The 15626-nt window shown below is 36.7% G+C and overlaps 1 protein-coding gene across 2 annotated transcripts in view; it reads right to left on the bottom strand.

Moving 5' to 3' along the window:
• Window positions 1-7920: 7920 nt before the first annotated feature.
• ELOVL4 (ELOVL fatty acid elongase 4) overlaps window positions 7921-15626 on the bottom strand; it is a 31276-nt gene continuing 23570 nt past the window's right edge. For both annotated transcript variants that reach the window (XM_036073153.2, XM_078055053.1), the window contains exons 3-6: window positions 14799-14879; window positions 13295-13466; window positions 11588-11715; window positions 7921-9144 (exon numbers count right to left, since the gene is read on the bottom strand). In XM_036073153.2, coding sequence (XP_035929046.1) covers window positions 8875-9144; window positions 11588-11715; window positions 13295-13466; window positions 14799-14879 — 651 coding nt within the window. In that variant the 3' untranslated portion in view covers window positions 7921-8874. The remainder of the gene's footprint in view (window positions 9145-11587; window positions 11716-13294; window positions 13467-14798; window positions 14880-15626) is intronic.

Genomic DNA, 15626 nt, shown 5'->3' with positions numbered 1-15626 from the left:
CACTTGATGAAAGAGTGCTGCTGTGCATGCCCTAGTTTATGACATGGTGGATCAGATAACACCCAGTCCATGACATGCTGCTTAGCTTATGTGATCATTTGATTTTCTGTGGTCAGAAACACAAATTTCTACCATGGTCCAGAAGCAACCCAGGATCTGTTTCTTAAAGGAATAGTTATCTGGAGAATAGGTCATGGGTCTGCTCTAAACTGTAATTCTAAATCAAGACTTGCCAGAGGCCCCTAGAGGATTGCTTTCTGCCAGACACGTCAAGCACCATTTGGTCTACTGGATCTTAAGGCTCAAATGCAGGATAACTTGCACTGTGGTCCACAGTGGTAACAAAGCCTTCTCTTAGTCTGGCCCTATTCAGAACTGGCAGCCTTATGGGGTTACTTGATACGTGAGTCACAGCAGTACCCTGAAATATATATATGTTGTTTCAAAAGTCCAATGAGATTTCCTAGTCTAAGAAATTCACCTCTTTAAAAGAGATGAGTGTGGCAATTGTCTTTCACTGAGGAGGAAAAGTCTCAATCTGCTATAGATCACAGGACTACCAAAAACTTTATTGATGTCATGACCCCTGAATTTATATTTTCCCCTCCCACCCTCTGGCATACATGTTCCTGACCAAGGAATCTATTGTACTTGCTACCTTCTACTCACCAAATGCAATCAGCATGATGAACCAAAGCAGTGTCTCACCCCATGATGAGACAAACAAGGTTCCTAGATTATTAAAGAATACTGAATAATTGATGCTGTCCTGAGGCAAGACCATGAAGGAATACAGGTGAAAGAAACATCGTCTGGAATCTCTTAACTGGAAAGGAGAAGAAAACATTTAACAGATTGATCACTGAATATCAGATGCCAAAATCATATTGAGTTGCTTCAGTTAATTGAGTACATCTGGAACAGCTACTGAACTTGGAATTATGTGATTAAATTAATGATAATCCACTGTTATTCTCCAAGACTCTCCAATTTCTGTTCAAGTCAAACAGAAGAGTTAATGGGTGTATGATAAGTAATCATCTATTTCAGTCCTAGGAGCATAATAATAAATCAGCCGCCATCAGAGATACTCATGTACTAAGCCATTCTAATAAGCACTCTGACTCTGCTGCCCATTACTGTAACCATATCCACTTTGTCTCTGGCATTTAAGTACTGCCACTTGGCCTCTAGTCATCTGTAGTGCCATCATTCCTACTGAAGTCAGGGAGCCCATTTTAGAGACAGCATCCTCCCTCCTTCATCATCCTGAAGGGGAGCAGAATACGTCACCCTAAAATATGCCGCTTTGACATAAAGACTATTTTGAGCTGAAGGCAATTGAGAAAAAGCAGACGCAGGAAGAGTTCTTTGCCCTCCCTCTATCTGGCTGACAGCAGGCCATAAATCTGTGAAGTTGTCCCACTCTCCCGTATCAAGAAAAGGAGAGTAAGCCTTAATGCTGGAAGCAGCCATGGCACTAAGGTGGGTCTGCACAAATAAAGCTTATGAAATAACCCATTAGTTCCCCCCACATTCCCTAGTCACTTCCCCACAATTTATCAGACTCCCTTTCCTTGTCTAATCACTTCTGCACAATGGATTGCTTTTTGTTACAATGGTATATAAGTCCATAGGCTAACCTCTTCTTTGAGATTTTCACTGCTTTTCCATGAAGCCCCCATGCACATAAAATTAAAAATATTAGTATCAACAAAAGTTATAAACTTTTCCTCCTATTAATTTGTCTTTTGTCAGTTTAAGTCACAAGTCTCAGTCACTAACCTAGGAAGGTGGGGGAAGAGTCTTCCTCCCTATGGTCCCCAGCCTACAGAAAACAGCCACTACAGAATTTTTCAAGCACCTATTACCAATGTACATTTGCCTACGTATTTCTCATAGTGAGGGGGTGGTCAAGTGGGTTGCACATGATAAATCATCTGCAACATCCCTTACTCCCTAAGCTTTGCATTATTCCAATGAATTTCTAACATATATCTCATTTTAATGTAGGCCACCAAGGATTTCAAGTTTCAGTTAAACAACTGCCAAGTCATTAAAGCTACTTCTGTTGAGCTATATCCTCAAATTAAGAATTTCTGATAAATGCACCTATATTAATAATTTCAGTCCAATTTAAAGTTATGTTTCTTTCTTCTTTGCTTAGCACTCTTTGAATCTATTCCTACGCATTTCTGCAGGTCAAAGTTAGCCAAATCCTATCATTCTAAGCCATCTCCTCCCAAGGTAGATTTTGTACTTGTCTCCCTGAGGCATGCTGTGTTCTAATTATCCTTACAGATCTGGTGGCACTGAAAGAGTAGAAGGCAGGCATAAAGAAGATCAGTATCCCTTTGGAAAGTAACTACCTTGGTTGAAGCCATTACAGGATCTCAAGCAATAAAGAACTGAGGTCGTCTGACAAGAGAGGAGGGGCTGCTTTTCTTGGCCAGGGATATTTAATGGGATTTAGAGATTCAGGTTCTCAGATTCATCTCAATCTACCTAAGTGTCCCCATTCCAGTTCTTCAGGTCCCCCCCCGCCCACCCTTCCCAATCAGTGTCACAACTTTCACTTAGGAAACTACTGAGGCTGTGAACTTAAGTTATAATTCTGCAACTCACTGTGGATCATCACCCTTTGGATCTTGTCTTAAGATGTTTCAGATCTGTACCTACAAGATACAACAGGGCCTTCTAGGGCAGCCAAGAATTTAAGACAAAAGCTAAGTTTTTTCTGTAAGCTCTGCAGGGCAATCAGAAGCAACTATCTCACACTCAAATCTCTATATTCCTCATTTCCATCACAATACTACAACGCAGCAGTCACTAGTTTGGCCAAGGGCTTTGCTTGCAATAATGATTTTTTTTCAAGATTTTATTTATTTACTTCCAGAGAGAGAGAGAGAACACAAGCAGGGGGAATGGCAGGCAGAGGGAGAAGCAGGCTCCCCGCTGAGCGAGGAGCCTGATGCGGGACCAGATCCCAGGACGCTGGGATCATGACCTGACCTGAAGGCAGAATCTTAACCAACTGAGCCACCCAGGCGTCCCTGCAATAATGATTTCATTCTACAAGGCCACAGGTGAAAATTCAGCTATTTGCTACATGGAAAACAGTATCCCATTTCCCAGTGGTCATTAAGTTATCACTGCCTGTAAACTCAACTAGGTCAGTAACCAATTTCATATTATTACCTTTGGCAGTCTATTTCCTGATCAAATTTTGGCACTGACTACTTAATTAGATAAGGTTCACTGCATGAAATAGATACCATTCAGGTATTTCAAGCAGAGAGTGTTTTAATTCAAAGGATTAGATTATTGGTAACTTGGAGGAATGAGTCCGAAGGCCACCCCTAGTCTTTGACTTCAAATTAGTATGACCACATCTGCCATGATCACTGTCACCATTACCACCGCCTGCATTTACAAAAGTGGTGTCAAGATAGTGGATCACGTAATTCAGCTGCTGCCAACACTTACGTCTGTAAGGAGCCCATTTATATAATTGCGTTACTACAGAAGGATGGCATCCACCTCCCTTACGCCTTCCAAAAATTTCACAAGTGCCTCATGTTGACAAAACCTAAATTTGTGAGGGAATCTGAGAAATGTAATTTTTAGTTCTTTAGACTCTGTAACACCGGTGGAGGGAAGAAGGGAGACATATTGAGGAGATAGAGATGGATTCATAGAACCAATAAACATCTAGCACGTTAATCTAAAGTTGGTGCTGGCTTTCTGAAGCAGTTAATATTTAGGGTAGACTCTAGTATGTAGACTCCAAATCTCAACTCTAATTATAAATTAGAAATGTGTTCCCCAAATTCATCTGTCTATTCTTTTTGCCTCACAGGCTCCCATACTCCTTTTCTTTCTGGAAAAAATGACCAGACCCCCCTTTTACATGGGCCACCAGTAATAATTCAAGCATAATGAAAACACTTAATGTTAGTGAATGAACACAGCTTTTAAGAGCAGCTATTCATTCTTTTGTGACCATGTAACATCTGTATTAAATTTTCACTATGAGGTCTGAACTAAAAAAATATTTAAAATCCAACTGTACGTGTACAGCTGATAAGTCGTAACTATATAATATGCTTATAAAAATGTAAATGTTGTATTTGATTCCCAGATTTATTAACAAAATTAGAACACAAGCCACTTTCAAAGGTGAGGTGTGAGTGTCACTAACATAATGCTACCTCCTGTGTGAGACACATAATCTACCACCCTCTCATTACCAAATAGCTAGGTAATCAGTATTCTTGAAAGACTGGTTCTTAGGACAGCTTCCTCACAGGGAGGAGAAACTCAGTTTAAATATGATGCATCAGGGATGACAAGGAAGGAATTTCAACTGGGTGCTTTCCTCTTTCCCAAAGGCAAATTCAAAGAAAAATTTTAAAACTGAGGAAAAGAACAACCTAACTAGCTTCTCTCAAATTGCAGAAAAAGGATCCAGGGATTCCTGGAGACTGACAGAGTATATGGAATATGTATGTGGACTAACAAATTCTCTTTACAACTCAACAGTCTTATATTTAAATTGGGAAATACCCAATAATTTCCACACTCTTTTTAGAAATGGCTGTATTACTTGAACCTTCCAAGATTTTTTAGTGTTAGAATGGCTTTTAATTTGGACATATTCTTTGTGTAGATGTTCAATTACAATGTGACCTTCCGATAGCTGCATTAGATTATTATAATTAGGTAGATAGATATCAAGTGATGTGTTTCAGCATGTATTTATTCTCAAAGGAGATACTACTTTAAGGACACAAGCCCTGGGAGAGCCTCACCTATGAGAGTGAGAAAAGGAGAAAAAATTCTGTTGAATTTCTATTTAAGACAGGATGGATCTCCAAGGAATGAAAGTATGAAGGAAATCTGTTCACATGTGGACATGTAAACATGCCTTCTTGTGGTAAAATGAAAAATACAAAGAGAAAAGGAGACCTAAGTTCTAGGTCTTTTTTTTCTTAACAGGTAGAAAAAAGTTTAGGGATGCCTGGGTGGCTCAGTAGGTTAAACGTCTGCCTTGGGCTCAGGTCATGATCCTAGGGTCCTGGAATCGAGTCCTGCATCGGGCTCCCTGCCCAGCAGGGAGCCTGCTTCTCCCTCTGCCTGCTGCTCCCCTGCCTGTCCCTCCCACTGCTTGTGCGTACGCACTCTCTCTCTTGCAAATAAATAAATAAAATCTTTAAAAAAAAGGAAAGAAAAAGGTTTAATTTCTCAAAGGATACAGCAAAACCTAGAGCTATAAGTCTAAAAGAACACCAAAGTATATCTCAGATCATCCCTTACAAACTTAAAATTCCTACTAATTAATCATCATCTAAAGACAGGTACTGACCACCTTCTTCATAATTCACATGCTCTTTTAACAACATATTCTAGAATCTCAGTCTTCATCTGAGTGGCTCTATATGTCAATTATAATTCTTAACTTATACATCTGAATCCCCTTCAGGAATGTAGTCATGTTACATCCTCCTATTTTTAAAACTTGAAAAAAAAAAGTATGCCTTTCAATTCACAGCTGTGCCTTCCTTCCATAATTTAGGACGGAAATTAGGAAGTTCGGGAGAGAATTAGGAAAACCAACTTCTAATATTTACATGATTTTTTTGTGTTTTGAAACAATGAATCTGTTTATATTTCTCTGCCTCTTCATAACTGTTTTTCGGGTTCAGATGGCATCTGCCTAAAATACCTAAGATTAAGCATGGATTCTAAAATATACTATTAAGGACTTGCTTTCCAAGGTGACTTGTCAAAATTGCTTGCATGCTGAGAGGGCAGGTGACCAGTATCAGGAAGCAGGTGTTATGTTCCTGTGTGTGTAGCTCAGCACCTCAGCCCTGCAGCCCTACCATTCAGCAGGATTCCAAATCTACCTCACTCAGGTCTGTACGTAGCACTCACTCCACTTGAGCTCCTACACAATCCGTGGCCATCTTTTTCTCAATAAGGACAGTGTCAGGAATTCAGCTGGCTGAGCTTTAGGCTAAGACAAGACATGAGCTGAGAGAGCAGGACAGCTCAGCATGATGTCACATTCTCACAAAGGTCCCAATCATCAGTATGTATGTAATGCCTGGACTGTTGTATTATCAGATGGATAGGGCAGGAAAAATCACTTCCACCTCACTTCTCTTTCTTACTTAAAGGATAACTGACTTGCATATATGGAACAAATCTGTAAATTAAAACATTCCTAATAAACTACAAAACACTAGATTCTAGGTTCTAGAATGTGAATATAAAAATCCATATGAATATATTTTTGAATACCCAAGAAGTGTGAGGAAAGAGAGAAAAAGAGAATGACTAAATTAATAATGCTAAAACTGAAACCAGTCATTAGTCAGTGTCCATCAGCAAAACAAAGCCAAGGGTAACACAGAAAAAAAAGAAGAGATACAGTCATTGATGATTCTACTGGAAAATGCACTGTACATGCCTAAGGTATTTCTAGCCATTGCAAATATTTAATAAATTCCTTGTTTTCTGTGTAAGAAAAAATTTCTTTAGTTACTGACAAAGTTTTACCAAAAAAAGGATGCAGTCCTCCTCCACTGATTTTTAGGTATGAGGTATGCAACTTAGTGTGATGACTGATAAATTATGAAAGCTACCAGAACAGGCTGCATATCACAGCTTAGAGTCATCTTAGATAAAGAACCTTAAAAATTGTAATAAGAGCTGAATGATCTAATGTAAGAACATAAGGGCTCCTCCACTTTATTTTTGGAACCAAGAAAACCCACAGCATTAAAAAATATTAAAGCTTACATTTGAAATGACAAATGCAAGAGTAGTTTAGAAGAAAATTATGTTTTATGTCTGGATCCAAAAGCTCTTCCAAGGGCAACTAATTTTTAAAGTAAAAATATGCCACCATAAAAAAAAAAATAAGCTTTTCTCCAGGAATATTCTAGTTTCACTTTTTCTCTACAGTAGAAATTGGCAGCAGAAGAGAATTTTGAATATTAACAACTGAATCAAATAAACATCTAGCAGATAATTTACATAATAAATTGATTAACAAAAAAAATCATTTTTCCCACAGCAGTTGTATATTTATTGTGCTGAAATCAGGTAGCAGGGAATGAATAGGTCTGGGGAACCAGTACAGAACGTTCACAAAGATTTACAAATCTCTAGTCATTACACACCGAGCAGCAAAGACAAAGGTGTCGAATCCTTTCAGGTCAAACCATTGTAAGTGTTGCAAATAGTCTGTATGTCTCATGACTGCATGCCTTCCGGGGGAAAAAGTGTGTAATTTTGATGCACAATAAATATTTTATAGTTTACAAAATATTCTAAAATAGTTTGTCTGCACAAACAGCATACATCCTGCACATGCAGTTTTGACATGTTGAGATAACTTAGAAATATTCATGCTTTTTTTTTTTTGGTCATATTTTCTCTTTCTATAATGATCCCTGGTCAACATCCCTTAACAATTCAACCTATGCAATAAGATAATGTACAAGTTCTCTGCGAGTGTATTTCCAGTTGTTCATTTATATTACATGAAACACTTCATTTGTAAATAGTAAACTTCATTTTCTGGTTCTGACTACTCTTACTTTTATTCATTTTGTGTCTTAACAATGAACACCATGTAACAATCACACACTAAATTTAATGATCTTTAGCACCAAGGAGTCAAGAATATTGCACCAAAATGGGTTTACACTTCATATCTAGTTAATAAATAAGATCTTGCAACTTTGTCGTAAGGAAAATATCACTCCAAAACTAAACATATTGAAAGAGAAGGATAGTTTCACAGAAAAGTTGGGTGTATGCTATTTGTAAAAAAAAAAAAAAAAAAAAAAGGCAAAAAAATACTAGCGGATTCGAAAGTTAATATTGAAATTTACATTAGAGGACTCCTTGATTTTTTAATTAAAATTTATTTAATTTTAAATGTTCTTTCCAACAGAGGTAGGTATATTTCCACATATGAAAAGTCGGTAACAGCCACAAATCAAAACAAGGAAAGCCTGATAAAAATCAACATATTCTCTTCTAACAGCACATAAATGTAGCTCTTTTATGATGTTACTAATAAAGATGAGTTGTTTCATGTTCCAATCAGACAATAATCTTAATTTTCATAATATATTTCTGATAGTAATAGGAGTATTTTGAAAGGCTGCCTTTTCATCACAAAAATTGTTTCCCACAGTGATTTGTGCCGCAAGTCATGGTGACCTTTGGGTCGCTAAACAGGATTTTACTGTAATTCTTTCTTATTTTCACCAACACCATCATCATCAAGCCTCTAAGAATCAACAGAGATCATCAGATTTTTTAAATTTAATTACAACCAAAAGGGTATATTCAGACTAGAGGTGGAGAGATTCGACCATTCCAGTCAGCAAATGAATTCAAATGTGCAAATTTTAAAGTATCTACAGTTCCAGCTTTGGACCAGAAAATGTAAGGTAACTGATTGTAATCAGTAGGTAATACTAATTTAGCCAAAAAATTCATACTGTGTTTCTGTGATCATCTGACTGAAGAATGTATATAAGATACATGAAAAATCTCATGCTTTAGACAAATGGATGTGAACAGAGGGAGAGCCTCCAAAGTCACATAATGATTGCTTTGGTCTGGACAACATCAAGGCTAATAAAAAAAAAATGTTTAAAATAAAACTTCATAAATAAAACATCCGGGCATTGTATTTAACACTTTACTCTATCTAAAGGTTACTAAGACATAGAGCACATTTGCCTTTTTCTCTCCACCTCCAAACCCTCATTTGCTTCTGTTTTCCCTGAAATTTTATATGAAATGGGAACTTCCTCACTGTCAACAACAGTTAAGGCCCAGTTCAATTTACTCTCCTTTTGCTTTTCCATTTTTCTGCTTTTTTCCATTTTCTAATTGTTTCTCTGATTTGCTCACACCATTTGCTGAAATACCATTCACAGCTGTTTTTCCAGTTTTTGCTTTCTTAGGCTCTTTGTATGTCCGAACATAGAAGTTAAGAAAGAGAAATATGAAGCTGATCGCGTAGGCAATGAGGGCCCAGTGCATCCATTTGGGGAAGGGACAATCTGTGTAAAGAGACAGCGCTGTGTGTCCAATGGTCACATGGAACTGAACCTGAAAAACAAAACAACAATGTAGGAATCGTAAGTAACTTCTAACAACATCAGAATCTTCTATCTAGCTAAGATAGGCCCGAATCTTGCCACACTGTCCAAAGTTCAATAGACTCCAGCTCCCTCTCATCCACCAGGTTGCAGCTCAGATGTCATCCCCTCAGCAAGGGCTTTCTGCCAGCTAGGACAAAGGAACTCCATCCAGCTGGTGTTCTCAATCCCATTAATGAGGGCTTTTGTTTGGTGTGGGCTTTTTTCTTTATAACAAAACTATCTGGACTTCTTAACTTCTTGATTGTCCATCTTCCCACTAGTATATAACTTCAGAGGGTATGGCTCTGTGTTGCTCCATGAGGAGTCCTTGACACAGGGTCTGGACTCAATGCGTATTTGTTGGATAATGTTGAATGATGTTATTAATGAGAGGGAATATCCATGGCCTAAGAGAATAAACTAATAGTACCATACACTCTTTTTGATATTTGTTTTCCTCCCACATTTTAGACTGATTTTTTTCCACAAAACTATCAGTGGAATGGTAAATATACTTTTAAAAATGAACCTATCGAAAGGGTTCATTATTTATTTCTTACAAAATAGCACACAGGTAATACTGTATTTGAATTAACACTATCCTTGGGGCACCTGGAAGGCTCAGTCAGTTAAGCGTCCAACTCTTGATTTCAGCTCAGGTCATGATCTCATGGGTCATGGGATTGAGCCCTGTGAAGGGCTCCATGCTCAGTGCAGAGTCTGCTTGAGATTCTCTCCCTCTCCTATCCTCCCACCCACCCCCTGACCCCATGTGCTCGCTCTCTCTCCCTCTCTAAATGAATTAACACTATCCTTTACAAATTAAGATTTTTTTGTAAAATTTAGTAGATATTTGAGAACAAGTGCAAAAAGACTCACTTTCAACTTTAAAAGTTTTTAAAAGAAGAAAAGCCAAAATTAAGATGCTTTGTAATTCAGATAAGGCAAATCAGTTGAAATTCCAATATATCAATAAATGAGTGGTTCTCAATATAAGAATTATGAATTCCACAGTGTTAACAAGGGTTAACTTTTTACAAGATTAACTTACATGATTAACTGTTGTGAGAACTTCTGGCTTAGAAATATTCAACTCTTCACGAAACTGACATCCTATTTGGAATGGGCAATTGTGTTTTTTCTTTTAAGCATAGCATTATCCATATTATTTATTATATTAAATATGATTAAATTCATTTATTCCATGTAAGCCCCAAATTTAGATCAGACTAAAAAACTTTAAATTTTCCATGGAAAAATCCAGATTTTAAGAACTGTTGATTTGACAATGGTTCTTAGAACCTAAGTCACCAAAAGGGTTACATATATATGTGTGATTAAGTATGGCATCACTCAAGGAGGCTCAAGTGAGGACTAGATATAAAGAGTTCAGATGACTTTTGTCATCTCTTCATTTTCTTGTGCCCATTTTCTAATTACTGAAAGAAATGAATTACACCAACTATATAAACAGCTTGCACAAAAACTGGAGGAAGTTTCCTGTAGCATTTTAGTTACAAATGAATCTTTCCCACCCAGCATTCCCCAAAAGTTGTGTTTCCTGTTCAGCCAGCCAGCTGTTTAGCAACTTAAAGCAGAGATGAATAGCATTTCCAAATGTGATCCCACTGATAAATTGTGCGCATGCTATCATTACAGCAAATTATAATAAATTCCAAGGCTTGAAGAACAGCGACCAGGTTGGTGTGGATTTCCACTTTGATGACTGGGCTAGCACCTTGCTTGAATGTTTCACTGAGGTACCCAGACGCTACAAGAAGTCCCACGAGGGGTATGTGCTGAAAATTGTCTGCTCTAAAGGCTAGGATTTGAGAATACCTAGCTCTGCTCTCTAGGACTGTGTGTTAGAGAATTAAGAGGAGTTCTCTTGTCTTTGTTCCCTTCCTTTATCCCACCCTTTCCTTGGTTGTGTGCCTTCTCTTCAACTTTTATATCCTAAATGTATGGGATCTGTTAACAAGGACTGAAAAATAGAATAGAAAACAAAATTCAAGCAAGAGCAGGATGAAGAGAGGTAATAATAACATTTTAAGTTAAAAAAAATCACCTGACAGAGAACTTACATTATTTTTCTGGTCATATATGAGTCTATGTACTTCACGGTGTGCTTAGATCTTGACTCATCCATTTCACAGATATTTTTAAAGAACATTTCTCTTAGACAAGAGTTGTGTTTAGTCTTTTAAGAACATTAAAAAAATTAGTGGCAGTGACAACTAGGTCTATGAACAAGAAGCTCAGAGCCAAGCAGCCTCAACTCCCACAGCTGGAGCACAGAGAAAGTCAACTTTGTAACAGGAAATTGTCAAGGATAACTTAGCCCTTAAAATTAGTAAATTCAAATATTTGCAGTGTTTCGCCAGAAGCAACTTTAGAAGCATTTAACTCACCAGCTGCAACATGGTCAAGTATCGTTTCCACCAAAGATACTTCTGAATCCACGGGCCAAACGCAGTTAACCCGTAGTATGAGTACATAATCACATGGATGAAGGAATTCAGCTGTGCTCCAAAAAATGCTTCAGAAAAACAGAATTATAAGGTACAGAAAACTTTAGTAGGCAATAAGCCATCTGGACATAAAATAAATGAATCCACATTATTTTCTAACATTTAATCTTGAGTACAGATTAGGAATAAAAATTGTAAAGTAGTAATAATGGAAAAGACTTCTCTTCAGATCACATTAGGTATTTTTAAAGTTTAGACTCAGGCTTTTAGCATATAAATAAAAATGAGTGTTCTTCAAATGCAAGGGGCTTTCACAGTGGCAAGTTTCCAAATGGAGTACCCCAGTGACTTAAGTATGCCATAATACAGAAACTATTGCCTGTATTATTTTCCATGCTATTATTCTTGGGAAAAAAGTCATGGTACATATAATTGTTTAAACAGATTTTTAATGGGGCACCTGGCTGGCTCAGTTGGAAGAGCATGGGACTCTTGATCTTGGTGGGAGTCGTAAGTTCAAGCCCCACGTGGGGTATAGAGATTACCTAAAAAAATAATAATAAGGGGCGCCTGGGTGGCTCAGTCGGTTAAGCATCTGCCTTCGGCTCAGGTCATGATCCTGGGGTCCTGGGATCGAGCCCTGCATTGGGCTCCCTGCTCAGTGGGAAGTCTGCTTCTCCCTCTGACCCTCCCCCCTCTCACACTCTGTCTCTCTCTCTCTCCCAAATAAATAAAATCTTTAAAAAATAATAAAATAAAAAGGACCTTTTAAAAAATAGATTTTTAAAGCCTCATTATTGCCTTCAGATGGCATACTAACATATCAACATAAACATATCAACATACACGTATCAACAACAAAATAGTACTTATTTCTTAGGTTTCTAAACAGTTTTAAATGAAAGTAGAAGGCAAACTGTACTACTATAATGACCTGTACCCTGGGTCCCCAACAGAGAAATAGTCTGTTTCCAGCTCAGTGATGTAAATAATCTTCAATTTACAGGCATCTGAAAAGCTGAAGACCTATCTTGACCAAACTGTGAATTCAGATCCTCTTTAACAAGGCTATTTACAATTTCCTTTGAGTAAGAACCAACAGGTTCATTTAAGGCCCATTTTAGAGCAAGAGTGGGCTCTGGGCTTGGACTGGCGATGGAGGCTTCAAACTGAGAAGTTAAAGCTTAGTATCCTTTGTCTCTCTCTCTTTTTTTTTTTTAAGTAGGCTCCACACCCAGTGTGGAACCCATTGCAGGGCTTGAACTCACGACCCTGAGATCAAGACCTGAGCTGAAATCAAGGGTCAGATGCTTAACTGAGTCACCCACGTGCCCCTAGCTCAGTATCCTTTGAGTCAGAACCACTATAATTGCTCCCCATCAAAAATTATTTGCTACATTTAAGATTAGTTTATGCTTATCTCTGAGGCAAATCTTTAGGTATTTAAGTAGCCACAGATAAAAAGCCAAAACTTTGCTTTCTTCAAATTTCTTTTTTTCTTCATATTTCTTTAAAATGAAATTAACACAGAAATAATTAACTATGCAAGCAAGTTAAAGACCAAGTCAAATTTCCAGCTTCTCATTACTTTTCCACCCAACACATATACATAATTTAATATATGCAGGTATGTCCCAAAATACTCACCTTGTCCCCCTGCGACCCATTTAATTCCAATCCACCACAATGTAAACATTGTACAGTGATGATATACATGAAGGAAAGAGACTTGGTTGTTTTTCTTCCTCAGGATAAAAAACACCGTGTCCAAATACTCAACCCCTTTAGATACAAAGTACCACCACAGAGCAGCAGCTATCTATAAAAAGAAAGGAAAAGCATGTTACAAATACCAGAGTGACACTATCATATGGTTTTCTATTTATTGTTAAGTTAGTCCTAAACAATCTTTATTGCACAAAATGTACAAGGCACGGAATCATTTTTGCCTAAGTAGGTGCGAAACCTAGGCATCTATCCATGGGGAAAAGATGGGAAAGAAAGACTCCAAATCTATATTTACCCAGTGGCAACGATTTAGAGAAAATTTTTAGTCTTTTACATAGATAGATGTCATGAAGTACCAAACTGCTGAACACAGAGCTATAAATACCTTCATACTGCTATGTTTTTCAATGTGGCAGAAAAATCAAGATACTTACTTTGTAAAGGTATTTCAGTTGTTCATGCTTAGCCTATACTATACCTCAGATATTCTTGCAAGTATGTTTGTGTAGCAACTGGTCTCTGTTAGCTTTGGTCTCTCACTTTAACATGTGCAACAAAATAAATACCTAACCACAGTACTTTGTATTAGGCAGTAAAATCTTTAAAGTGGTAAATTAAAACACACAAACAAACAAAAATAACAAATATTTCCTAGGTCATAAATATAATCCTACTTACATGAATAAGTCCTTTCTTTTCCTAGGCTCTAATTAAGACACCAGATGGTACAGAAAGATTACGTTACATGCTGAGATTAAGGATCCAAGGATCCAGTGAGAGGTGACCTCTGTAAATGTTTTAAAATATTTTACAAGAACCCAACTATAAGAGTAACCTAAACTCAACATTTTTTATGTTACCTACTTTCTATGATGTGTGTCCTATGTACAAACAACAAAGAAGACAGTATATAACTGAAATCTGTCTATAAATCTTTGTATGTCAAGGGTGACCAGAAAGTAAAATATAACATTATATTACCAATGGTTTATTTTTCTGCAAATATAATAAAAACTGAGTTTATACCTATACAAATTGTGCTATGCTTAACTTACTAAACATTACATAGTTTATACAACATTTGTTTTTCCTCAGACTCTTAACAAATGAATTACTCTATGAGTTTCTATTCTTGACCCAAAACACAAAAATCCAAAATATCATCTTTACACTAAACATGGAAATTTTTTGTTCTTAAGTACTGCATTCTAGTAATCCAACACATATTCACTCTCACACAATCAAATAGGACACTATAGCTATGAAAACATTTTAAATTATGTACTTTTAAAGAAAAGCATAGCTTTACTGACTCAACACAATCCTATACGTTTTTACCACTCTATGAAAGTATGTTTTTCAGAGTGGGGATTATAAAATTAAACCCATTTCTACTGATGAATGGTATTTTGAATATACTTACCCTAACTTCATTAACATTATCAGAATAATCCACACTCTGGCAAATATAGCTGTATCCTGCATTATATGATCCCATGAATAACTGGAAAAAAGGGGAATAATATTTAAAATAAAGTTTTAGTAGATGTGGAATTTAAAAACACTAAATACAACATGCAACCTTTCAAATTATTTTAAAGAGCAATTTTATATAAAAAAAATTGAAATTCATTAAACATTTAATGTGTTGGGAGTTTCTAAAATTTGCTGTGTGTCAATTTATTCTAAAATTGAAATCTAAATTAAAAATCACATGTAACTCTTGGCTGAGACTTCAACTCTTATCTACTTTATTATATCAAGAGAAATTTTGATTAACCATGACTCAGATCCAACAGGTGCACTGATTTCTATTCTTGATCCAATGTGGTTTATATCTAACAAATGAGGTCAAAGTATCCAAATAAATTAAAGTTTTTATGAAGTTGAGATTCTATAGACTAAGTTGTCAATTACAGATTTTTTTAAAGGAGAGTAGTGTTTATTTTCCTAGCATTTCACCAGCCCAGTTCTCTGGGTTCATACAGAATTTTAATGAGGAATCTCTTGGGAAACAAATTCCTTCCACTTGGGAAAAAAATTCCTTCCACTCTTACAACTTAAAAAATGCCTATGTCAATCTAACCTTTAGGATTTCTTTTCAGAATGTCATGGAGAATTTGCTGGAGTCCAGAAAAGTACAAGATGATTAGCAGCAACAGTGTATAACAGTTACCTCATTTTTGTTCCAACCCAAAATACAATGATATTATGTAATAGGATTTAACTCGAAATCAGTATTTTACATCTG

This window comes from Halichoerus grypus, chromosome 9, assembly GCF_964656455.1.
Source record: "Halichoerus grypus chromosome 9, mHalGry1.hap1.1, whole genome shotgun sequence".
Taxonomy (NCBI): domain Eukaryota; kingdom Metazoa; phylum Chordata; class Mammalia; order Carnivora; family Phocidae; genus Halichoerus; species Halichoerus grypus.
Note: the sequence above shows the minus strand (reverse complement) of the source record. Positions and strands in the feature narration are given on the sequence as shown.